The sequence below is a fragment of the Protopterus annectens genome, chromosome 12.part0 (genome assembly GCF_019279795.1).
Source record: "Protopterus annectens isolate FY-2018-M chromosome 12.part0, PAN1.0, whole genome shotgun sequence".
NCBI classification, from domain to species: domain Eukaryota; kingdom Metazoa; phylum Chordata; order Ceratodontiformes; family Protopteridae; genus Protopterus; species Protopterus annectens.
In genome coordinates this window covers 403,246,744-403,274,738 of record NC_056746.1, presented here as the reverse complement: position 1 = coordinate 403,274,738, position 27,995 = coordinate 403,246,744, and the positions used below count along the sequence as shown (strand labels likewise).

The 27,995-nt window shown below is 40.1% G+C and overlaps 1 protein-coding gene across 1 annotated transcript in view; it reads left to right on the top strand.

Moving 5' to 3' along the window:
* DNAH3 (dynein axonemal heavy chain 3) overlaps positions 1-27,995 on the top strand; it is a 2,217,123-nt gene that overhangs the window by 824,568 nt on the left and 1,364,560 nt on the right. Inside the window, exons 12-13 of the mRNA XM_044089509.1 lie at positions 11,207-11,312; positions 11,769-11,947. Of these exons, the coding sequence (XP_043945444.1) occupies positions 11,207-11,312; positions 11,769-11,947 (285 nt within the window). The remainder of the gene's footprint in view (positions 1-11,206; positions 11,313-11,768; positions 11,948-27,995) is intronic.

The window sequence follows — 27,995 nt, the reverse complement described above, 5'->3', positions numbered from 1 at the left end:
AACTTTGTTAGCCATAATCCCCCTGTGTTTGCTTGTACCTCGAAGAAGTAAATACCAAACAGGAGAAGTCCCAAGACTGAGCCCTGGTGTACTCCACTTGTCACTGGTTTGGAGTCGGACCTATTTTCACTGTATGGGTTCTATCCATGAGCCAGTTAGCAACCCATCTTGTAATGTAGGGGTTTATATTTAGGTTAGTGAGTTTGTCTATAATTCCCAAGTGGGGAATGGTATCAAATGCTTTCGCAAGGTCAAGGTATGCCGTGTGGACCACCTTTCCCTCATCAGTTGCTTTGGTGACTGTTTCGAAGAAGTCAGCCAGGTTTAGAAGACATGACCTGCCCTTTACGAAACCAAACTGAGTAGGGTCCAGGGTTTGTAGGTTCCCAATGTTGTTGTTTATGAGTTCCATGATGATGTGCTCCATGGCCTTGCAGACGAGGCTCGTCAGGCTGATGGGGAGATAGTTCCCGGGGTCGGTGGTGGCTCCTCCCTTGTGAAGTGGGATGGCCGTTTCCGTGCACCACTCAGTGGGCACATAGCCTGAGGCGAGGCTGTGGTTGAACATGGCGCTTAGGTGAGGGATTCGTTTGTTTTGGAGTTCATGTAACACTCAGCCTGGGATGCTGTCTGGTCCCATGGATGCTGATTACAGATATCTTTACTGTGGAATTATTTAGATGACTTTTACTTCTGCAGACATTGTGCATATTTACTGATATGTAGAAGTTGGAGTAGACATTTATGAAGGAAATGTTCTGTATTGGGCAGTTTTGTCATTATTGGTTCATGCATTTTTTTCCATTGCCTACTGGAAAAATGTTCAAACAATAAATTTAAAATGCGCTCTAAGTCTAACAAGTGTGCTGTATTATACAAGGAATATAATTTAATAAAGTTAGGAAGGTTTATTAAAGAACACATGCATGTTTCTTGTTTTGTGTGCAAGGTGCCTATGATTTGGAAACAGCCCAAAGGTAACCTTTATCCACCACTGGCCAGATGCAATTTCTTTGGATGTGGTGTGGGTTTCAGTGCTGTTTCAATGAATGTGAGTTTCAAGGGCAGAGAAGTTTTAATGCTAAGTCTATTTTCATTGTGAGACAGTCTTGCTTTTTTAGCAGATGTCTATGTCTGTGTTTGTGCATTGTGCTATAAAATGTAAAAATAAAATCCAAATAATCATTATAGAAGTAAAGCAGTATGCACACATTAGTGTTTATGGGAAATGGGGCAAAATAGCCAGGTAATGGGACACTGGAACGGCTGCAGGGAGACTCTGGTGCCATATTTTGGCTGTCTGTTTTTCAGTTTCCATTTGAAAGTCAGTATCCCACAATTCCATTTGAGTGGGTGGGGTTACTTAATTATGTATGCAAATTTTATGTTAATCAGCATACAGATTTGTACCTTTTTTCATGGGCCTTGTCCAGATTTTTGACGTTTCCAGGTTGAGAGGTATGCATCAAGCATATTACAGTAAGTGTCCACCAGAAAACATTGCCTTCTTGTGGATAAACATGTTATTACACATAATTGAAATATATTGTACGTGCACATAGTAGTTGTTGCTATATATATGTCTAACACCCCCACTCAACAACTACTACTTAAGTCAACCCCATTTGTGATCTAAAATCTAAAGACTTCTTTACTGTGAGTGGCTTTCTCATAGCATCAGCATTCATTTTATCAGTTTCACAGTATGAAAGCATTATTAGTTTTTGTTCAGTCAAGTCATGAATGTAATGGTGTTTGATATCAATATGCTTGGCTCTTGCATTAATCTTATTACTGGTTGCAAGCTTAATGCACTCCTGATTGTCCTCATATAAGTCTGTAGGCTGGGACACTGTTCTCTAAGATCTTCAAGTAAATGCTGCAACCAAATGGCTTCTTGACTGGCATAGGCAGCAAAGATATATTCTGCCTCTGTAGAAGACAACGCCACTGAAATCTGTTGCTTGCTGGACCAGGATATAGGAGTGTTTCCTAATTTGAACATGTTACCACTTGCAGATTTGCATGTGTTGAGGTCACCTGCGCAGAGTCCACATTTCCTGTGAGGTTTAAGTCACCAATTGCTGACAACTTTAAACTTAAGCCTTTTGCGTTTTTGAGATGTGTCCTAACTTTTTTTATTGAATTCCAGTCTCTTTGATGTGGTTAACTTACACACCTGCAGAGAAACGACATGGCTGCTGCAGTGTCTGGACGTGTAGTGGTTGCAATGTACAGACTTGCCCCCACTGCTTGTCTATATTGCTCATTAAATGGTAGAAGATATTCCTCTCCTTCCAACTTTGGATAAGCTATGTTCATGGGCATGTTCACTCCTTTAGCCTCAACCATGTTGAACTCTTGAACTAAATAAAATTTTCCACTCTGGGTCAACAGAAAACTGCTGTCTTCCTCACGCCTTATGTGAATTCCTAGGTAGTATGTCACCTCATCAACATCTTTAGTCTCAAAGTGCTGATTGAGTACTGTTATTAACTTTGCCATTTTGTCATTCCTTTTGTAAGCAGTAATCTATTCATCCACTTAGACTAATAGATACATCCATTAAGCATATATACATTTAGAGATTAGGTATGGATTGTCTTTAATTCCCATGAATCCTTCATCTAGCAGAACTTTGTTTACTTTTGATTTCTACACTCAAGCTACTTGTTTAAGACCATACAGGGATTTTTGCAGTTTGAAAAGAAGATGCTCTTCTCCACTCTTCACATATCGTTCTGGCCGTGACATATATATTTCCTTTTTTATATCTCCATTAAGAAAAGCTGTCTTCATATCATGATGTTTCACAATAAGTTTCTGCAAAGCCACCGTCATCATTGTTCTGAAAGTACTTTGTTTGGCAACTGGACCAAAAGAAGCATCATAGTCTTCACCAAATTTTTGTGAGTATCCTTTTGCAACTAACCTTGCGTTATACCTACAGACTTTCCCTTCAGAGTCGCATTTCTCTTTAAAATCCATTTAAATCCGATTACATGTTTACCTTGAGGAAGCTCTGAAAGTGTCCATTTTTGGAGTTCATTGAGTGATGTCATCTCTTCATCAGCAGCTCTGATCCACATTTGCTTCTCATGTGGTGGTAGTTTTTGCTTCTCTTCCCATGAACCCAGCTTAGCCTGAACTGCTGAGCGAGCCATATAAGACAAACGTTTAGGTTTAATACCTTTATTTTTTTCTTGTTGATTTTCTGACTGAAGTCACTTGTGGTTTAGTGTCTTATCAGTTTTTGAACTGTCTGCAATAATTTTTGTTTCTGTGTAGCTTTGTTCTTTTCTTATGATACAGATGTGGATTTTTCCTCCACTGAACAGTTTGTGTCAGTTTCTGAAACTTTGAACACAGAACTTTCTTCAAAAATCACACTTCTGACTGTTACCTTGTTTGTGTCTGAATGTAGAATTCTGTATCGTTTTTGAGACTCACTGTAACCCACATCATCCTTTGCACATGGATCCATTTTGTACATTTTACATTTGGAATGTGCACATAGGTTCATAGGTTCATAGGTTCATACTAGGCTATCTGCCCGAGGGCATTTATAAGCCTAGCCCATTGTTTTGTGGCTTACGCCACCCCTTTAGTATGGGGAACTATACCCATTATTTTGCTGTGCCTCTGTCGAGCAGTGACACTGAGGTAATTCCTGGGGTATATCTGCGATCTCCCATCCATTGGTCAAGATTTCTCTTGAACAAGGCCAGCGAGGTGCTGTGCCTCACATGTACCGGGATTTTGTTCCACAGCATAGGGAGTCTTTGGGTGATGAATCTATCTCTCCAGCACGTCCTATTAATAGCCGTGTCGAGGTTTAAGTCTCCCGCCCTTGTGGCTCTGATGGATCTAGATTTTTGAGGTGAAGCATATTCATCAAATCTGGGTTTGACATGGCCTTGTATGTTAGGCAAAGGTCACCTCTGAGCAGCGGTGGCGACTGAATAGAGCTGGAGTTCTTTCAGTCGGGCAGCATAGGACAGATTTTGAGACCCTTTATCCTTTTGGTGAGGAACTTTTGTGGCCTCTCCAGCTGCTGCAAGTGTCGGGTCAGATACATTCCGAATGGGGCATTGTACTCAATCATTGGTCTGATGAGTGATGAGTAAAGGGAGACTATGACCTCCCTTGATCTAGATGAGAATCCCTTCATGATAAGGTGGGCAATGTAGAAGGACTTCCTAACTACTTTAGCTACATGGGTGTCGAATGACAGACTACTATCAACCTGGGTCCCCAGGTCCCTGATAACTTCTTCTGTGCTCAGTGGATTGCCACCTATTTGGTAGCTAGGGGTAACCTTGTTTTTCCCGAAGGGTATGACTATGCATTTTTGGCATTTAACTTTAGGCCGTGGCTCTGGCACCAGTTATCCGTTTCTGTGAGACCCTTCTGAAGGATATCTGTGTCAGATGTGTTTTCTACTATGGCCCAGTTTGCAGTCATCTGCAAACTTTGTCAGCCATAACCCTCCTGTGTTTGCTTGTACTTGAAAAGTAGATGCCAAACAAGAGTGGGCCCAGGACTGAGCCCTGTGGGACACCACTTGTGACAGGCTTTGAGTCTGACATGGCGCCAGCAACTCTGACCCTGTGGGTTCTGTCACTCAGCCAGTTTGCAACCCATCTTGTGATGTATGGGTTAACATTTAAGCTGATGAGTTTTTCAATGATACCCGAGTGGGGTATTGTATCAAGGCCTTAGCCAGATCGAGGTAGGCTGTATGGACTGCCTTTCCCTCATCAATGGCTTTGGTGACTGTTTCAAAAAGTCAACCAAGTTTAAAAGGCATGATCTGCCTTTGACAAAGCCAAACTGGGTTGGATCCAAAGTCTGCAAATTCCCTATGTCTTTATTTATGAGGTCCATTATGATCCTCTCCATGGCTTTGCAGATAAGGCTTGTCAAGCTAATGGGCCGGTAATTTCCAGGGTCTGTGGAGGCACCGCCTTTGTGAAGTGGGACCACAGTTGCAGTGCGCCACTCCTATCCAGAGGTAAGACTTTGATTAAACAGCAGTCCTAGCTGTGGGTTTAATTCCTCATTGAGATCGAGGAGCACACAGCCGGGGACACCATCGGGTCCCATGGATGCTGTGTTTTTTGCTTTGGCGAGGGCAGTTCTCACTTCGGGGCTGGAGATGTTTGGGGGGCTGCACTCATTTGGTATAGAGATCTCTCCTTTTGGGGGGGGGGTAGAAGTTTGCACTGAACCTGTCAGCCAGTATGTTGGCAATGTCTGTAGGATCAGTAATCTTCACATCATTTTGAACTAGTTCTGAGCATATCTGGGAGTTTCCTCCTAGGTTTCTAACATAGCTAAAGAAGGCCTTATGATTGTCTTTTGAGTCTTTAGCTATTTTTCTCTCAAAATTTGCTTTGGATGATTTTATGAGAGCTCTTAGTTTTTTACTTATAGTGATCAAGGGTGTCTTACCTTTTAAGGATTTTGCTCTATCTTGTAGTAGCTTCCTCCTTTTGTTGTAGAGTTTGTTTATGGCTGGGGTCCACCAGACTGGACGCTTGCCTTTGGTACAAAGAGTCTTTGTTTTGCTTGGGATTGCCTTATCCATGCAGTCCTGCAGGTGCTGATAGAAGGCGTTTGTAAGTGATTCAGCGGCTTGAGTATTCTTTTGGGCCTGAAAGGAGACCACACTAGTCTTTAGAAGTGTGAAGTCGGCTTTTGAGAAGTTCTTTACTGTGGTCTTTTTTATTTCAGGTGGGGGTGGGATGAGGACCTCCAGCGAGATTAGTTTGTGATCTGATCTCACCAGTGAGGGGTATACTTGGTGTTGAACATTGTGCTCCCATGTTCGTGATGATGAGATCAAGTATGTTATCTCCTCTTGTGGGGATGGTGACTAGTTGTTCCATGGCATTTGAGTTTATGAATTCCAGGAACTTTTGGGCTAGGGTGTTTGGGCTTGAGTAGTGTTCCCAGTCTATATTAGGGTAATTGAAGTCACCTAGTATGATGGTGTTTGGTGATACATTTATCCCCTCTAGTGTTTTCAGGAAGGCCATGTGAGTTTCCTGAGTTTGTGAGGGTGGCCTGTAACATGCTACAATTTGCAGAGCAGTCTTTCCTATGGTTAATTGCACCTGGATGGTCTCCGATGCATCGTGCGTTGCCACCAGTCTTGAGGTGTGGGTGTCCTTGATGAATATGGATACCCCCCCTCCTTTCTTGGAATTGTCCGGATTTTGGGGCCGGAACGCATGATATGAGGTAAAACCTGATAGCGCTGGGGTGCTCTCAGGAGCCTTGAACCAGGTTTCTGTCACAGCACAGACATCGATGTTCTCCATACTGAGAAGGGCCTCGTGCATTTTGAGATTTAGACTTCTGGCATTGAGCAGCATTACCCTTAGTTTTTTCCTTTTTTGTGTTCTAGGGTGGTAGGTTTAGAATTTGAGCCTTGCCTAAAAAAGGCACTATGGGGGTGGCAAGAGCCTTTGCCAATATCCGGAATCCCAGGGGTGACAGGTGCAAGCCGTCCCTTGCGAAGCAGCGTGGCTTGTCCAGCATGTCATCCCAGGCAGACAGATACTGGATCCCCTTTGAATGACACCAGTGTTTAAGCCAATTGTTAAAGCTGATCATCTTATCTCTGTATTGTGGCATCATGGTTATTTACTTCCCAAAATTTTGATGCTTCTCAAATCTGGTTTGTTTCTGTTCCACAGTTCATATGGAGATTTCTCTGTTGTTTTTCCTGGTAAGTGATTTTGGAGAAAGCATGCAGTCATGGTAGCCTCTCCTTAGTATGTGATTGGCTTATCAGCATCAAAAAGCATGCTTCTTCCACCTTCATAGAGAGTCTGATTCATTCAATCTGTAACCCCGCTTTGTTCTGGATTATATGGTACAGTGGTCTGGAACATAAATCCATATTTTCTGAGAATGGTTTGTGTTGTGCCACTTGTATATTCAGACCTGTGGTCTGTATGTAGTATTTCTGCCAAATGTATTACTTACTTGAGCTAGATAGTGTTCTAACTTCACTGGCGCTTCATCTTTGTTGTGCAACAGGTACTATGTGGTATACCTGGAGTAATCATCAATGAAACAAAGAAAATGTTTCTTCTTTCCTGGAGTCATGTTTTTCATTGGACCACAAAGATCTGAATAAATTAAGGCCAGAGGTTTTTGAGCTCTGCTGTTGCTCTGCTTTGAAAAAGGCTTTCTCGTCATTTTTCCCTTAATGCAGCTGGTACATTTCATTATTTGATCTCACTGGCTAATTTTTACAAAACTTGCATAGTTACCCTCAAGTATTTTCTTTATTGAGTCAGGACATCTGTGCCAAGTGTGAATGTAGTTTGAATGTTTTTCCTTTTCGTCTGTATTAACCATTTCACTGTAGCTCAGCTGATACAGTTCATCTGTGATTTTGGCCTTTGCGAGTAAGTAATGCCCATTTGTAATGACACGACTGTCACCTTGGAAAGTCACTACGTTGCATTGTTTTGTAAGCTTCTTCACTGACAGTAGGTTACTTTCAAGATCGGGGACATAGAGAGCATTTCTCATGTGTATCTTTCTGGTGATATTCTGAGAGATACAACAGTAAATAAAACCGTCTCTAATTCCTTCTGACTTTTTCACCTGCCCATTAGCTGTGGTGATTTTTTCTGTTTTGCTTTGATCGAGTTAGGTGAAGACATTTCTGTCACTCGTCTTGTGGCTTGTAGCTCCTAAGTCAACATACCATGCTTTAACAGATGAGGCGCCTCATTTGGACTCAGATACATACTCAGTGTCTGAAGTGACACCTGCTTCTTCCTTGACATTCTTAGCTTGTTGTGATTTAGCTTGTCTTTGTACTCTAGCTTTTCAGATTCTGCAGTCTGACTTAAAGTGTCCTGTTTTTTTAAACACAAAGCATTTACATGTTTCTAGCTCCATATTACTGTTTTTATTTGTTTTTCATCTTTAAAGCAACCTCCTCACTGGATATACTTTCACTGTTTATGCTTTCTGCCTTGCACTTGTATTCATCCACAAGCTTGCCTTTAACATACTCTAATGTCAGCTGGTTATCTGGACATGCATCACGTAATGTAAGAAGTGTCTCAAAACTTCTTCAGAACTGTGGTGGTGGTGTTGCGGTAGCATTGTCGCCTCACAGTTAGACGTTGCCCGTTCGATTCTCAGTTAGAGCGTCTTCTGTGTAGCGACATGCGTGAATGGGCGTTCCTTCGTTGAAGGTTGTGCGTTAGGCCCGGCAAGCCAGAACGTAAAAATCTACTGCCAATCATTAGCGGACCGGAGTTCTGCTGTGGTGACCTCTAACCAGGAAAAGCCGAAAGACACATGTATGGTATGGTGAATAGTGGCAACTGACCATAATTGTCTCCTTGCTTGGCCTGGTGAGGGAGTCATCAGTGTGTTTCACAACAGAGTCTCAATGAAAAATATATTGGGTTGTGTGGCAGTTTGCCATAAGAGCTTAGAAGGTGAGACATTATGGGATGTGATTGCATGTGTCATGGGGAGTGTTGTCTTTGTAGAGTGTTTGAGAGGTTCCAGAAGGCAGCGTATGGGAAGCCTTTGAGGTTTGGGTAGATTATATTTAAGAGCCTCAGTATATGTGAGTTTATCTGTCTGATCCATGGTAGATGTAGTGTGTGTTGCACTAGCAACCGGCTTGAAGATATTTGTGTCTGCATGTGAAAGCTTTGCCTTTTTGTGATGTACAAGGGGCAGGGCAATTGGGATTTGGAGCTGGGATGGGGGAGAAGAATAGGATTGATGTAAAACAATACTCTTGAGGCAGTGTTTCTCGGCAGGCAAGCTAGCTGCTCTACACTCAGCTAGACACTTGTGAAAATAGCAGAGGAAGTTTTATATGGAAAATTACAACTCTACATGCCTGCATCTATACAGGGCACTCCAAAGCACTGCTGCACAGCTCTGGACAGCGTATAGGAGATGAGTTAGAGAGGAATCCAATCAGTAAACAGAAAAAATGCAGTATAAGAGTGTGTGTGTGTGTGTGTGTGTGTGTGTGTGTGTGTGTGTGTGTGTGTGTGTGTGTGTATGTGTGTGTATATATATATATATATATATATATATATATATATATATAAATCTATAAAGCTCAGATTCTGCAGCAATTTACAATACTCTCACTATTATGAGTAATACTACAGGACTGAGGTTCCCAAACTAAGTAAAATGCAAACAGAACAATGCAGTAGAAATGTAATAGATGGGGCTCAGATCCTGCAGCAATTCCCAGTGCCCTCACTGTTGTGAGTGATACTGCATGACTAGAGTAAGGTCCCATGACCAAGTAAAATGCAAGCAGAAAAAAATGCAGTAGAAATGAAATAAATGTGACTCAGATCCTGCAGTAATTCACAATTCTGTCAATATTGTGGGGGATGCTACAAGATTAAGGTCCCCAGAACAAGTAAAATGCAACAGTAAAAATGCATTAGAAATCTAATAAATGAGGCTCAGATATCACTATTGTGAGTTATACTACAAGACTAAGACTCCCAAAACAAATAAAATACAAACAGTAAAAAGCAGTATTAATGAAACAAATGGGGCTTGGATCCTGCAGCATCTCACCATTCTCCCACTGCTGTGAGGGATACCACAAGACTAAGGTATCAGACCAAGTTAAAAGTGCAAATAGTTGACTTTTCGTTCAAAGTAAGGAAAAATGTAGAAAATAACAGTACATAACTCATATCAACACTGAATATTGCAGTGTGCATTAGTTGAAGTGGGATGATATGAAACAGAGGCTGACTCAAGCATTAATAGTCTAATGGGAGTGCCTTATCAGTTTAAGCCATTTGTGTCTAGTAGAAACAGCACTAAGAAGGACTTGCAGGAAGCTAAAAGCCACCAACTTTAAAAGCACAACAAGAATTGGGTTTCCAGCAGACTGCTAAGCAGTAACCTGTATCTGGCATACAAGGCATCCTCTGACCCAATACTGATGGCGCTACTGTATATCAGCAAATCAAATGGCATTAGAAATATTTGGTCTAGAGATTTAAACCTCTTCTGCAACATCAACAGAACAGTTTGGAGGTGCAGTTATATCTCACAAAGGATACCACTGCTGTGGATCATACTCCAAATACATGTAAAACAAACTCATCCTTGTTCATATTTAAGAACAACTTGGATCTTTGGATAGGTAATAGAATCTCACACTTGGATCCCCTCAAATTATCTATGGTACAATCTTAGTGTCTCTATAGGTAATATATAATTATTAGTCATGGGATGGGTAAGACCAGTCTAACGGGATAGATTAATTCAAGTCCCAGTACCTTTTTGCACAAGAAATATGGACAAAGCCAAACATAACAGGGTGCCAAACACCTAAAAATATGAACAGAATATAAATATTACCCTTATAAACTTAGAAAATTGCCAGAATAACATGTTTTGTGTTTGCATCATTTTCTGAAGGATATGATGTCTGAAACACAAATGACTGTTAGTGATTTATGTTCTCAGTGATTTGCCAGAAAACCATAATTATTTTGAGGAACAGATCAAAAATATGAGGCATAAATCTGGACATTTTGGGAAAATCTTGACAGTTGAGAGGTATGTCATCTAACCTAGTACTTACCAGTGAGCTGTGGAACTTATTTAATGTTGTGCTTTTCCTTTTTAGTAGCCATTTATCTTAAGACTACATTCTCGAATTGTGAACTTTGTGGTTGTGAGCATAACCTTGTATGTATTCTGACATTGTTGGAATGTTAGAGTCAGTGAATGTAAGTGATGAATAGTTAGCAAATAAAAGGAACATGGCATTTTTCACCACTAAGTTGCATTTATTACTGTGGATCAAGTGTGTTTAAACTGAGCTTGAGTTATCTGTGGATTAAATAAAATTAACTTTAAGATTAACTCATCCTTACTGACTCATTGTTTGGCTGGTTTTAATTAAATAATTGTTGCCAAAGATTACAACCTGTTCACTGTTAGGCAATCATGTCTGTGATTGTACAGCTTTGCCTCATGCATAACTGTAGGAGAAATTAAGTTACTTTAATAATTAAGGTCTTTGTTATGTACACCTCAAAATTTTAAAAACTAGAAAAGCAAAACACGTTTGTAAATAATTATATTTTTGCTGTTATGTAAGCTGACATGCTAATTTTAGAAACCAAAAATAAGCCAAAATATTTTTCTTGTTTTTAATAAGGTATTTAAATATGTATAAGAAATATAGCAATCTTCTCAACAACAAAGCTGAGCAAGACATTGTCTCATTTTTAAAGGAAAGACATTCACTTCAAGCTTTTACAAAGGTAAGAGTTATTTATTGTATATTTATTGAATTTTAATGATTACATTCAGTTTTAAATATATAACTAAAATCATAACTTAAATCTTTACGTTTGATGCATACTTTTGATATATCCCACTTTGCAGCATATGGGCATTCTTTGTATGTGGGGGTGGGGGGTGGGATTCCAGCATATAACTAAGGCAAGATGTGGAAACACATTTTTGGTTTCAACACTGGCAGTGTTGCACAATAGAGGAGGGAAGAAAACTGTCAAAAAAGCCCCACGTCTGTAGCATGATTGCTGTCAGCCACAAAGTCTTTTTCCCTTAAGGGGATGAATAAAATTAGTTTGGCAATGGACAGCTTCAACCCCAAAGGCTTGATGTAACATGAGATATAGACACCAAAAAAATGAAAACTTTGTGAATATTAATAATACACCATAATTAATACTGAGCTGTTTTTCTTATAATAGAAACTTGACAGTTTGGAATGTTTGAGAGGAGAGATTGCATCTATGAATATTACCGTCCCTCTAGCAATGTTCTGCCTGGATGCTGTAAGTCTTCATGAAGACCTCTGTGCTCGTGCCCAAAAACTGAAAGAGAAACTGATAGTGTTTGAGCTGGAAGAAAACAGGGAACTAAACCAGAGGTACATGTGAATTCCACAAACAGCTCATTTTCTGTATTAATAACTTTATGTTCATTTCAAGTAAAACACCTCAGTGTAAAATCATTATGAATGATGATGATCCCTTGTAAGGAATATTTCTGAGAAAAAATATAACCATACATAAGCAATGCTAATTTAGATATGCTGACTCTATAAGGTTGGGAGAGAGTATCCCAGATGTGTTCCTTTTTTTGGGGCCTTAGGATTCACTTTTGGTGCAGTTAAGACTCTGTTAATGAGAGCCATCAGTTATCTCAACCTCCCTGTGTTTCCGCCATGACAACCTTTCATGGAAAGTGCTTGTATCTGATGCTTGACAAGCGTTCATTTAAAACATGAAGCAGCCATGAGGTGCTGTGTTATAGTCATAGGTAGGTACTAGGCTATCTGCCCGAAGGCATTTATAAGCCTGTCCAGAATGTGTTGGCTTTCGCCACCCCCTTAGATTATTTCCCTGTGCCTCTGTCCAGCAGAGCCACTGAAGTGATCCCTGGGGTAAACTTTCTGTTTCCCATCCACTCGTCAAGATTTCTCTTGAAGAGTGTTAGCGAGGAGCTCTGCCTAATGTAGATTGGAATCTTGTTCCAAAGCATGGGAAGTCTCTGTGACAGGAATCTATCCCTCCAGCACATTGTTGTGGTGAGGTTTAGATCCCTAGAGCGTGTGGCTCGAGGGGATAAGCTTTTTTTTAGGTGGAGCATGTTGATCAGTTCTGGGTTGGACATGGCCTTGTATGTCAGGCAGAGATCACCTCTGAGTAGGCGGTATGCAACCGAGTACAGCTGGAGTTTCTTCAGTCGAGTTGCATATGGCATCTGTTTGAGGCCATTGATCCTCTATGGTCTTTCCAGCTGCTGCAGGTGTCTTGTAAGATACATCCCAAATGGGGCATTGTACTCTATGATGCGTCTGATGAGCGATGAGTAGAGGGGCACAATGACCTCTTTTGATCTGGATGCGAACCCTTTTGTGATAAGGTGTGCCACATAGAAGGATTTTCTAACCACTTTGGCAATGTGATTATCAAAGGAGAGTTTACTATCTACTTGGGTCCCCAGATCCCTTATTACGTCTTCCGTATTTAGGGGACTACCACCTATGTGGTAGTTTGTGGGTACTTTGTTTTTTCCAATGGGGATGACTATGCACTTTTTGGCATTTAGCTTGAGGCCAAGATTTTGACACCAGGTGTCTGTCTCAGTGAGACCCTTTTGGAGGATGTCTGTGTCAGCCGGAGAGTCAGTTATAGCCCCTAGTTTGCAGTCGTCTGCAAACATGGTCAGCCATAGTCCTCCTGAGCTTGCCTGTACCTCTGAGAAGTATATGCCGAACAGGAGGGGTCCTAGGACTGATTTCCTAGGTAATGCAGTTTGGGATGACTTTGTAGACCTTTACGAAATTTTTTTTTTGTTTTTTGGTATAGGTGCAGTGATACTCATGAAACAGGGATATATCTTCCTACTTTATGTTTTAATAGGTTCATTCCAGCTTTGGGGCACAATATGTTTTAATAGGTTCAGTATAGCTGACTGTTTTTTTTTTTTTTTGTAGGATGCTTATATTGCTCCTGTTGTGTAGTTAAGCCTATCAGTGAAGGCATATATGTCTCATGAATGGTGATTTTTAAGAAACAGCATATAATGGGGTGGCCTATGACAGCAAAATAAGGTGCTCTTCATGGTTTGGCCAGGAGGTATTCATAGTTGCTGTACTCGGGCACTATTTTACTGTACTTAATTATAAGGTTTTCCAGGAGGTAAGTTTTAATGTAAAACATTTCCCTTTTTGTACAAAATCCTTTCAAAATGGATGAAAGAATGCAGTGAGTCAGAGGTTGTTTATCTCAAGAAAAGTAAACATTTCACAGGGTTCACCTACATTTTTTTACATTCACAGATAAATGTCAGAGAGATAAAACTTTGCAGAAATACACACACACACACACACACACACACACACACACACACACACACACACACACACACACACACACACACACACACACACGCATACACACACGCACACACACGCGCACACACACACACACACACACACACACACTGCTAAAACACTTGCTAACCAATTTTCAATCATAGTGGACTAGAAAAGGAAGTTTTTCTCTGTATCTTTTTGTCCTGTACCTGCTAACCACCAAGCTTCCCCAGATGGATTATGTCCATTAGTCCATCCTTACCTAATATAGTACAGGAGTGAGAGACAGTGAGAAGGATTGTCATACAGGCAGCTATAATGTTTGGTAGTGCCATTGTTAACATGCTAACAACTTCTCTATAGCCTTAACTCCACTCCAGTAGTGCCTTGGACACCTCCATCACCAGAGGGATTGTCTGCACCCCTCTGTCTATGCATGAGTGCTTCTTTGAACATGCTTATAGGAGTTATGATTCAGCACAGTTGTACAGTTTTATTGTTATTACTCACTGTTGCTTCTAATATATGTTATTGTGCATTAGGTAATTGTCAGCCTGTTACCATTACAGAGCTTTCATAGTGTGGCACAAAACTGAAATTTATTCTGGACAGGGTGTCAGCACTTTATGGCCATAATATGTTTTAATAGGTTCAGTATAGCTTTTGGGGTTTCTTTGGGAAGCTTATGTTGCTGCTGTTGTTTAGTTAGGCCTAGCACTGAAGGCATAAAATTTACATTCACTCAAACTCTGCACACACACACACACACACACACACACACACACACACACACACACACACACACACACTCACTCTTGTGGACAGTTTTGGCAGCCACTAATTCACCTTTTGCATCCTTTGGCGATGGGAGAGGAAAGTAGAGCACTTAGTAGAAACCCCTTTGGATACAGAGTGATGTTGGGCGTGAGAGAAAACTGGAACACTGGGTAAAAACCCACTTGGACTTTGAGAGGAAGTACAGACTTCACAAAGAAGTTATAGCAACTGCAAACCAGTGTGGAGAATCAAGCAATGTGAGGCAGCAACACTAACTGCTACACTACTGAGCCACCCCTAGCACTCACTGGATGTAAGGCAGTGAAAGTAACCCTGAACAGGGTACCAACCCTCTGCATCATGCCCAGTCACACAGTTAAACATGGCAAATGGCAAATAGACATACAGGTAGTTTAGAGATCACTAATTTATTTACAACACGTCTTTGGGATGTGAGAGTAAACCTAGTCACCTTGTGAAAATTCACATATACCCAGAAGAGATATTCACACTTGACAAAGTCTGCATCCCACTCAGAATCCAGACTGAATAAGTGAACACTGTGAAGAGCAATGCCAACCATTGCACAATCATGCCAAGGTAGGCATGGGGCCCCTAATAACCCTGCTCTGAATTAAGTGGGGTTATTGGGAAATTAACAAATTAATGATTATTTTTCATTTTGCTTCTATTTTAAGAATTATGTAATTTGTTTTAGGTTGTTAGAAATACAATAGTTTGTAGCTTGTTTGTTTGGCAATACTTTGTTGGTTTTAAATTTGGACTGGATTATGTCTGAAATGAATCTATTCTGAATCAGTCTATATCTATAGTTAGCAATCACTAAATAAAAAATAAAATGTAACATGAATGATATGCAAATGATCACTGTAACTCTGGCAAACAGTGTAAACAGTACATCATATTTCAGACAATAATGTTTAAACAGTAGATTTTTAGAGTGAGTGGAAAAGACTCAGTAACTGCTAAAGCAGCCCCGATTCATTTTCATTTTTACTGTTTCAGTCTGGTAGTAATCACAACGGAAGAAATATTCTATGACTGACTGTTTACCTGTCTGAAGTGCCTAGTGCTCTAGTGCTGTCTAGGAGTTCGAGTAGATAAATCAACAATACAAAGGAGTAGAGATATGTCTGCATAGCAGTGAATGAGTAAAAGCAAAATGTGCCAAGTATAACTGAATGGCAGTTTGATCAATGTATAAAATTAACTAAACCAGTTTAAATCTTGTATTACTCTCCTGTAGGCCTTGATTATGCAATATGTGTTGCTCTAGCTGTCCATATTTAAGCCATCCAACCACTTTAACTGGTGTAAGACTACTCTAACTGTAGACATTGTCCTTTTGCTACTTGAACTACTTGTGAACAATTTCTTTTGTAGTTTATAATGTTAAATGTCAAATATGAAATACAGTATGTATTTGAAATTGCTTTGATTTGTTCTCATGTTGAGTATAAGTTGTTACATCTATTTTTGCCTGGATAACTGCAGATGGCAGAGCAGGAAATGTAAACTCAACCGTAAACAGCTTGTAACTGAGTTTTTTATTTTTATTTTTTGTCTTTTACAAGGTAAGTGAACTGACTGTTCTCAGACTCATTTCAACCATAATCCAGGCTACATGGACAAGAGTAAATAAAACATACACATAGACAATTTAGTATAGCCAGTCAATCATTCTGCTTTTAGGAGGTGGGTGAAGACTGGTTTCACCAGTAAAAAGATATGCAGATATAAGGACAACATGCAAAACTCTATGCAGACTGTGACCAGAAGTCAGTACTGAACCCCGACCCTGAAGTTATGAGTAGTGATCTGACCACTAAGCCACCATGCTACCAATAGATGGTGTTGGAGCTCTTCTAGATAGATAGATATAAGAAAATATTATAAGGCAAGAAAACATTGCTCGGGAATAATATTGAAAGGTTTCTTAGATGTTTACTCATTCAGTGTTTTATATAATTGATGAAATTGATTTATCTATGCTTGTATTTAAGTGGGTAGTGGCAAGGAAGATTAGTTCTGAGGAAGTCTACATAGAGTAGATGAAAGCGCTTAACTCTCGTGTATGTTATGGACTTTAGCTTTTTTAATTCTCAATAAATGCATTCTGTTTAAAGAAGTTGGTGTTCAGTGCTGCTATATCAGACTGAGAGCGGATTTTGGTGCCATTTGTTATACTGTCGACCGTTCCAGGTACTATTCATTTTTCTAAGTTGGGGGAGGAGATGGATTCCTTGGACGAATTGCCCTCCATTTTTTCACCTAGGAGAGACGATATACACAAATTGCAGTCTGAAATGGCAGTAATCAAGGGAGAACTCACCCGGTTGATTGAACTCATCAGTCAACCTGATTTGAATGACTCTAATGGTTTGAACGAACGGAAAGTGATGTCACCACATATGCCACGTGGATCTGGAGTAATTGATTCTCTACCTAACGGCCAGAGCGAAGGCGTGGGACAGACAGAACGAGCTTCTTATGGAACCAACAAATCTAACCATGAAGGGGTAGAACACCTCTTCAGTGGCATTGGAAGTGGATCGGAGCTAGACTACAACATATCGGGCGCAAAACCTAAACGAGTGGCGCCCAAAAGAACGTATGCTATGGCAGGACAGCCTACGCATAGAGGTACTGTACGAAACCCTGTTATACAGAACAATAATGGTAATCAGAAACGCTATGATTTTAGTAGTTTTTTAGTGTCCAATTTTGACTTTAATGGGAAAATTAAGAATGTTAGTCCGAGGAAAGACGTTGGTAACAACTCACAGGAGAACAGAACGTTTAAAGAGTACATTCACGAGTTCGGAAAGAAACTCAAAATTCTCAAAAGCATTCAATTGGACAATATGTACTTAAAAAAGTGTTTGGACACTAATATAGTACCCATGGGACTCAGGTTTTTTAAATATCCCATGGGAATTGTAATGGATGAAGGGAATATAAATGAATGTACAAAATGTTCAACAATTTTGGTTTTACCTTCATGAAATTTATTATTTCTTGTAATGATAAGAAAATATGTGGATTAATGTCTGAACTTGAAAAGTTAGATTACATTATTACCAATGATCTTTTATTTGAGGAATGTGAAATGTCCTTTAATGCACAATATACCTGGGTTGAAAATCAAATTAATAAACAATATGATAGGAAATGTAAGAAAATGAGAAGAGATATACAACAGTATGTCAGAGGTGAGGCATATAGATGGGGAACATATAAGAATGAACCCAACAGGAATAATAATGGTGATGATGATCAGGAATTTAATTATAATAGGTACAGTAAAGGAAGAAAAGGAAGGTATGAGTATGCTTCTGATTTTTTAGGGGGCAACAAAAACTGGCAGGCCCAAAACAAGGGACAGTTCAGTGGTCAGGGCAAGTGGCAAGGAAATCATTGGGAAAAGACACCGGACTACAGGAGAAGAAACAATTAGGGGATACGGTAGGAATAATAAAATATAATGACATACATTACAGTTTAGGAGATTTTAGCATTTTTAATTATACACAAACTGAATTGAATGATGATTGTTTTAAACTATTATCCAAAGGAATGAAGTACGTTCCTAATGATAATATTAATATAGTGGATTATATAGTTGATTTTAAAAAAGTATTTAAGAAAACTTAATTTAGCCTTGTATTTTGAAGGAAAAAACACTATTCAATTGAATAAATTTAAGAAGAAAAGCACTTTTACACCCCCAATGAATCATGCGTTGGCCACATTTGAGAAGGTTGTTACAGACTAGATATATGAATATGAGAATAAAAGGAAAAAACTTTTTAAAAACAAGTTTAATTTACAATTTAGTGAATTTAAACTTTTAAAACAAATTCAGGCCAACAAAAATATAAGAATCATGCAACCTGATAAAGGTGGGGGGCGGTGATTTACGACACTGTTGAATATGTAAATAAAATTAATAGCATTATGTTAAACTCAGGAAATTATGAGGTGTCATCCATTAATGAAGTAAATATAGGGTACCATAAAATTGATTTATTTTTAGAAGAATTATTGTTAGATGAAAGGATTGACTCAGATATGTATAATTTTTTGAAGGCTGAACAACCCATTATTAGTACTATAGTGGGTATACCTAAAGTGCATAAGGATATAAATGATCCCCCCTTCTGGCCCATTATTTCTGGTAACAGATCAAAAACTTTTTCTTTTGGCAAAGTGATAGATAGCTGGTTGAAACCCACTTATAGTAAAATTAATCACATACTTAAGGACTCTTGGGACTTCTTAGGAAGGTTGGTTCCAACATTAGTTACAAATGATATGTTTCTGGTAACAGTAGATATAGTAGATCTTTTTTCATACATACCCCAGGATGAAGGGTTAATTAGATTCAATCACAGTATAGAAAAATTCTATGGTTTAAACTGGGATGAAATATGCTTGATTATGGAATTCATGGAAGTAGTCCTGTCTTACAACTATATCCTATTTGAAGGAGAGTACTGTAGGCAATGTAAAGGGGTAGCTATGGGGGCAGCATGTGCCCCCATTTTTGCTAATCTGTTTTTATTAGATTGGGAAACAGAATATATACTGCAATCTGAATGGAATGACAATATACTGTGTTATCTAAGATTTTTGGATGATGTGTTTTTAATATGGAAGGGTGATGAGAGTAGCCTCAATGAGTTTAAAATGTATTTAAACACTAGGTGTGATTATTTAAAATTCACATTCAGTGTGGACCAGAGGTCCATATCTTATTTGGACACTCGTATCACAGTAGAGAATGGCAGATTTAAATCTAATATATACAGAAAGGACACCTTTAGTAACGCATATTTGGAATATTCTAGCTGCCATCCTAGTTGTCAGAAAAAGAGTATAATTAACGGTCAGTGTATAAGGGCAACTAGAATGACTTCTGAATTTTCTGATATGGTATTAGAAATGGATATTATAGGGAATATGTTCAAGACAAGGGGTTATCCCATGGGGATGATATCAGATATAAAAGAGTATGTGACAAAAGAATGGGGGAAAAAATATAAACCCATATTATTAACAGGGACAAATCACATTCAAGGGGTAAATGTGACAAATAAAGATATGGGTATTAATGAGTTTACTAGGGCATGTATTTTGCAATATGCCCCCCAAGTCGGAGATATTAAGAAAATAAAATAACTGGAACATACTTAAAACTGATGACAGTGTATATAAGACAGTGGGGGGGGGGGCACCTAAATTCGTATCCAAGAATGGATGCAACTTGAAAATGACACTAGAAAAGAAAATCATGGATATCAACCTTGGACATAAATCCATAGGCACCACAAAATGTGGGAGTTGTAATCAATGTGGGTTAATTATTAGGGTACCTCATTTAATTTTGGATGACAAAAATAGAACAGAGGTTAGATTTCGAAAAGGAAATTGTAGAACCTCCCACTTAGTTTATCTGGCAAAGTGTACTAAACGCCCCTGTTTTTATGTGGGGAAGACGGAGAGATGTCTTAGAAATAGAATCTATGACCATTGTTACAAAATAAGAAAACAGGATACTAACAATGCCTTATGGAGACATCTTAGTGGTAATAAGCACTATGATTCCTTTAATTTTGGCATTTTAGAAGAATGTATAAAATTAAATCCAAGAGGGGGAAGTATGAAGTACAAACTTGGAGAGAAGGAAACTAGGTGGCAAATTAAACTCAATGCCTCTGTTCATCCTGGACTTAATGAAACTATTTTCATTAAACCTATTTTGGAAAATAGAGGGTAGTAGGGATAGCCAGAGATTATACAATAGGTATAGTTAAAATAAGGATGATTTTTACTGTGGCACACATGTCATTATTACACATTTTTCACTGTTATACATATTTTTATGTGGTAAGCAATTGTTTTTAATATGGTTACAAGTGTGGGAAGTTTGAATGAATAGAAATTGTTTTTTTCTACATAAAAAAGTCAATTGACAAGGAAATGAAGCACTGGGCACTTTAAATTTTCATTACAATTCATTATATTTTAATTGATTTTATATAATTGATGAAATTGATTGATCTATGCTTGTATTTAAGTGGGTAGTGGCAAGGAAGATTAGTTCTGAGGAAGTCTACATAGAGTAGATGAAAGCGCTTAACTCTCATGTATGTTATGGACTTTAGCTTTTTTAATTCTCAATAAATGCATTCTGTTTAAAGAAGTTGGTGTTCAGTGCTGCTATATCAGTCTGAGAGCGGATTTTGGTGCCATTTGTTATACTGTCAACCGTTCCAGGTACTATTCATTTTTCATTCAGTGTTTTGTAGAAATAAAACACTTTCATCACTTCAGCCTACTGCTAGAATTCACACAGACGTGTTTTATCTTACTGCAAAAACATGGATGGTTATCTTAGGACACTAAGACAGTGTAAAGTTGCATTTCAAAAAGACATACCAGCTACAAATTTTTTTGCCATTTTTATAATAAACTTAGATCACCTGTTTATATATGGTAAGTAACTTTCCATTAGTAAATGTTTTATTTATTCCTTTGCTGTTTATCTTTGGCTTACCAAAGGGAAAATAGTTAAAATCTCATATTTTAGCAAGTTCTTACAGTGCTCATAGACATTTTTACTTCTAGCTAATTTGAACTGGACTAATCCATCCGTGCTTAGCCTGTTTCCTCTTTAGGAAAGAAGGTCTTATCTCAAGAATTATTAGAACGATAATATATAATGTCATAACATAGATGTTAGAATATACTGAATTTTGCACTGTGAAATTCTGCTTAACAATAAATTTTTTGGGCTCCTTTACTGATGGTCATGATGAAATTCCTTGAGTATCAGTTGCGTGAAAAAAAAAAGATGGAAAAAAGTTTATCACTGTTTTCCATATAAAATAATTGCAGTGAAACTTCTGAGTGTGAGCTAGCAATAATTTACCTGTTTTGGGAGATTTCTCCCTTCTTTATGTTGGTGTCTCAGTGAAGTTGATATGTTTAAGTTTGAAGAGTATGGAGGGCTTGCCTCTACACTGGGGAAAACATTTAAAGTTGATTTTTTTTACCCTTCAGTGTTTGGGGCATTATTTTTTATTGCCTCAGCTTGCCAGTATATTAAAAGTTGAAGATTCATAGTAGAACAAATTATTTGTAATGAAATATAAAATGCATCTCTTATACTAATAGTAACTACTTCATACCTGTCAACCTCTTAGTGCAAGAAATCTGGACAAAGCCCGACACAATTGGGGGGGGGGGGTCAAAGGCCCAAGAATAGGGACATATTTTAAATACTGCTCTTATAAACTTAAAAAGTTGCTAGAGTAACAGTGTTTGTTTTAACATACATTTTCTGAAGGATTTGAAGTCTGAAACTCAAATGTATACCATTATTTAATGACTTAAATCCTCAGATCATCCCAGTGATTTGCAAGAAAGCCAGAAATTGTATGAGAGACAGACCAAAAATGTGAGCCAAAAATCTGGACATTATGCGAAAATCTGTACAGTTGAGAGGCATGGTTATATACTACATGTTAATATCATTTTAACATTTAATTTGTTTTATATAATAATTAAGCATATAGTTATTGTGCTGTACTTATTCATACAGCTCTACTGTCACATAGGTAAAACTAGTTATTTTTAATTCAGTATAGGATGCAGTTATAATTTTTGTTGTAGGCCTTCCATCATAAACCCATGCACTCTTTTCTGACTTCCAGCTATCCTATCGTCTCATAAGTCATATGCAAAGCTCATTGAAATGATAATTTTTTAAAAGTAAGTTATCGTACCAATGAAATTCTACCATTTAGCTCCCACCCTCTATAACTTATATACATAAAGTCCAGGTAACACAGGAGGGAAAAGGGGAGAAAGCTTACATTTAAAATACATAATTTTGATGAGCTATAGATGCAAGGACTTGTGAGCTTAGCTAGTAACTTGATAAGTTTCCTATCTCTTCTTCTGTATACTGTCATGCATGACATTTCAGATTTAACATACAGCACTTTACTCAAAAGGCCTAAGTTTTTTTAGCATGAGTAGGAAGTGTACCTATAATTTTGACATTTTGCTTTAACACACATATAGCTAGCTATATTTATTTTCTCCTTTATGCCCTTTTGTTAGAATACTGTCAGACCAAGTTCATTTTAGTTTTCTTTTCCAAAATACATCACAGAAGATTTTCAGCTGGGCCGCAACTAGAACCCATAACTTGAAAGCTTACTTCAGAAAAGGCAAAGTGTACCAGTGGATACATTCAAGATAGTGGTATTCCAAAGATTAAGCCATAAAGGGTCTATCTCTGATAGTGAGGAATTCCTGCATGAGAGTAATAGTGCTGAATTGGAGTACATTTAATGAAAATCATCAAAGGTAGAACTGTATAAATAAAACGTTAAAAAAGGTTGCACTGTACAAGTTATTCCAATGACACCATGTTTACAAATATTTTGGACACATTCCTGTTTTCTGCAGTCACATCGTACAGCACTGTGCAAACTGCATACTGTAAAACACTGTTCTGATTATCCATCTTAATTTGTGTTGTATGTGAATTACATTCCCACATATATGAAAATAGGGCAGCCTTTCCCAGCAGGAGATAGAGAGTTACCCATGGTTGAAGACAGTTAGACTTGATGCTAATAATGTCAGTCTTTAAAGCTATATGCCAGCTGTCATGCATGTGACAGAATGATGACATAATAGCACTATCTGCCCTCCCCATTCTTAATCAGATGTTGTACTGTGGATTATATGACTGTCTTCTATGAGGCTAGTCCATGTTGTTAAGGTAATCAAGGAAACAATTCTTCAAGACAGCCAAATGTGCAGTAATAAAATCTGGGGAGAAACTTAAATGGAAGATGCGAGGAAGAATATTTTTTTTAGAATAAAAAATATCATGAATGGAAATCATTCTCCACAAATGTCATGAAGAAAAGACTGAATGCATTTTCATAACACATTATACAGAATTAAGGGTACTTTAGTGAATGTGGAAGGGGAAAAAATCAAACCAGGTCTGCAATGTTGTAAGACATGGAGAAATTGCCAGATCAGTGGCAGAAATCCCTTCTGTTGATCAGGTTATATGATTTTGTTACCACAACAAAATAATAACATGGATTGTACTTCTGTATAAGGCCCCCTTCAATTGTGCACCATGATAAATCAGTAAATTTATATTAATACTTGAGAAACATAAATGCACTTTTGACTGTTTATGACAGAATATGCTACATTTGTATAATTTATGTGACTCATTGCTGTTTTTGTGCTGATTGTATTAGATCTATCCACATACGATTTTATGATTTAATTTTGTTATTGATTTTATGTTTACTGCTGTTTTTGATTGATGTCATTAAGTGATTCTAATGTAAATGAATAATGTTAAGTTGTCAATCTCGCCTTCATTCTTGCTTGATGGGTTCGGAGCCGATCCCTCGGCTCCGACTCGGCACTTGCTAAGCTCGAGAGTCACTTTTACCAGCTCGAGGCAGCCCCATATCCCATGATGCAAGGCGGTAAGTTCCCAGATCTCGTTTGCCGCTTCGCTTAGGAGGTCTTCTTTTTACCAGCTCCTGGTAAGTTGTTCACTTTTGTGAGTTTTAAGCCCCTTTTAGTAAAAAAACCTTTTATTGATAGTTTTAAGTTTATTTTGTACCTTTTCTGACAGGAAATCCCTATCTTCTTTATTTTTGTTAGTCAAACTTTTCACTATCCCATCCCCCCCCTGTTAGGGTGTGTGTGTTGGTTTTATAGAATACCTTTTGGTATTTATTTGCTAATTTTGACTGGTGTGTGTGTGTGTTTTTTTCAGCACCATGTCAAAGGAGAGGGTCTCAGGTTTTAAGAAGTGTGACTCGTGCTGTCAGAAGATGTCTCTGACAGACAGTCACACTTCTTGCCTGTATTGTCTGGGCCCTCTTCACCTGCAGGACTCCTGTGCTATTTGTCATTCCTTCAGCCAGAGAGTCCTGCAGGAGAGACGAATAAGCTGATACTTAGGGGCCTTCTTGCCGGAGGGCTCTCCGCTAAGTCGGCTCCACCAAAATCAGCAAAATCTTCCAAGGCCCAGGCTTCTGTATCTAAGCCTGCGGCCTCGGCTCCGACTCGTTGAGTCTAGATCGCTCCGGCTGGAGCCGATTCTGGCTTGACAGCCTTCAGCACCGATGGCTATCGGTGCGAATCTGTATTGACCACTTCGATGTCGGCTCCGATCGGCTCCGACACCCATGTGGCACAGGCATCGTGTCGGCTCCGATCGGCTCCGACACCGTTACTTTGGTGGCTGTATCGGCTCCGCTGGAGCCGATACATCGAGGCTTCCTGTCGGCTCCGAGAAGTCGGCTTCGACAGGATCTATAGTATCGGCTCCGATGGGTCATTCCCGGAAGAGGTCGAGGTCTCCTTCCTTGGAGCCGATACTTCGGCCCGCTTCACCTCTTCTATCGAACGGAGCCATCGGAGCCGATCTTCAAGGTCATCCAGGTTGTCAGATCATGACCTAGAGACAGTGGTCAGTAGATTACTTAAGTCACAGGTACTGGCCCAAATGTTACACAGTCCGTCTCAACAGACGACTGTTGGTCCACACCCCGTTACAGTTCCTCCTTCAACTCTACCCCAGAGCTTGGAGTTGGAGTCTTCGAATGGTTACTGCTACGGCTGGAGGACGGATACCCCTTCTGTTCCTTCAGCCTCTACTCTTATCTCCTCTTGAGACCTTCCTTAGAGGGATTCGTGGTCGGGCTTCCATGGTCTCCTCCAAGGGGTGAGTGGCATAGGACCCTTGTCCGAACCCGCCTTCCCTTGGAGCCTCGGCCTTGGTGAGCTCGGCTCCGACATCTGCCTCGAGACTTCCCTTCGGTGGTCCCTGGAGTTCCTAGCTCTTCGAGCGGGTTCTCTCGGACCTGCCTGGGAGGGGAGCATTCGAGGTGATGAAGAGTGTACTGGCCACTGGTATCAGTCAGCAGTCTGTTCCCGTAGCTCCTCCCTCTATAGTACCTGTTGACATCTCTGCCACTTCTCTTGCTACAGGACCCAGAGATCCTCCGCCTCAGGTTTCCCATTGGGAATTTCCTCTTCCGAGGATTCTCCTGATGTTTCGGAGATCCTCCTAGGAAGAGGACTTGTAAGAGGAAGCATGTAGACTCCCCGAGTCTGTCACTGGATACTGACTTTGATGAGTCAGAGGGATCCCCTAGATCCCCTCTGAGGATGTCTCCTTCTCAGACATCCTAGAACTTGAAACAGAGGGAAACTGGCCCACCAACAATCCCTCTGAGGATGAGTCAGTATACCTAGAGGCGTTTGGATCTCGGCCCTCCACCTCCTGGGTGTCTCCGCCTTCGACCCCCTTATGCAGGTTATTGCTCGAAAGGCGTGGGCAGCTCCTGACTCTGTAGAGCCAGTCCCTAGGAGGCCTTCAAAATTCATCACTGCCCCGAAAGTGACAAACAATTCCTTACTAAGGGTGTCCCGCTGATGCCATGGTGGTGGCTGCGGCCACCAAAAGGAACTTGCAGATCCTTCCGTGCCCCCATCCTCCTAATAAGGACTCTAGGACCATGGATAGTACGGTAAGCGGATGTTTTCCTCAGCGACCTTTGCAATGCGTTCGCTGAATTACCTATGTCACTTCACCAGACTCCAGAGATATCCTGAAGGAGCTGGGAGAAGTAGTTCAGGATCCTACAGCTGCAGGGGCTCAAGAAAAAATTGCTTTGCAGCTAGGAACCCTCAATTCCATTGCAAACTCCTCCATGCGGCTAATATCTTATGCTGCGGATGGAGCGAGTAGAGCCGCAGGTACAGGTGTGGCTCTTAGACGCCAAGCCTGGATGCGGCTATGTGATTTTATGGATCCCTTTAAGGCGTCCTTCACAAATTCTCCCTTTGATGGGTCAGCTTTGTTTGGCCCTCAGGTGAAGGAAACCTTGACCAGGTGCGAGCAGGACGGCAAGACTCTTTCTGCTGTTGGAGTCCGTTTTCCACCCCTTCTAGACCTTATCCCAAAGGACAGAAGGGCGGAAGATGTGGTTCCGAATCCCAAGGAGTCACGCCGGATTCACGTGGTCAGTTTACCTCTAGAGGCAGAGGGGTAACAACAACAGACGCTCTAGAGGCAGAGGGGTCCAAGAACCAGGGAAACAGGGAGCCTCTCTCTGACAAGCCCTTTCAGCATCCCTGAGGTGTTGCCCGCTGTCCCTCCTTGGAGGCAGTCGGGAAGATTATCACTGTACCCAGAAGCCTGGCATTCCCTCACTCAAGACAGATGGGTACAGTCGATCATATCCAAGGGTTACATAATTCCTTTCGAGGAAAGTCCTTCCCTCAAGTTCCCTTCCAGATGTACCACCCGGTCTAAGGGAGATTGCAGAGTCAGAAATCGCAAAACTACTGCAAAAGAGCCATTCAGCCAGTTACAATAGACCATTCAGAGCCGGAATCTACTCAAGGTTCTTTTGGTCCCCAAAAGACGGGAGACTGGAGACCAATATTGGATCTCAGCAGACTCAACAAGTCTGTCAGGAAGACAAGATTCCAAATGGTCACTCTTCAGTCAATTCTGCCCTTCTTACAGAAGGACAACTGGATGTGCTCAATAGATCTTCAGGATGCGTACTATCACATCAAAATTCACAGATGCTCCAGGAGATTTCTCCGCCGCTGGGGTCCAGTCATTTCCAGTTCAGAGCCCTGCCCTTTGGTCTCACTACAGCCCCCAGAGTGTTCACCAAATGCATGGCAGTGGTCACGGCTCACCTGAGACGTCAAGGATTCCAGGTGTTTCCGTATCTCGACGACTGGCTCCTGTCAGCCACCACCATGCATCAGCTTATACAAGCCAGGGATTACACAATAGACCTTTGTTCTCATTTGGGCATCTCAATCAACTTCGAAAAGTCATCCTTACCGCCCTGCCAGTCTATTACCTTCATAGGCGCAAACTTAAACACTGTTCGATGTCAGCTACCCTTACAGAACAAAGAGTTTCAGACATTCAGACTCATGTCAGGATCATTCTGGCCAGCAAGAAAATACAGGCCAGAATGGTTCTAAAGGTATTAGGTCTCATGGCTGCGGCCATTACTCTTCTTCCCCTGGCTCGATTCTACATGCTTCTTCAGTGGATGCTGTTCACACAGTGGTCATACCAGCAACTTCCAATGCGTCACCAGATTCTGGTGACACAGACATACAAAGAGCATCTTGCTTGGTGGATCACATCGTCTCAGGTTCACCAGGGCAGGTTCTTTGTACCCCCATCCCCGATAGCCAC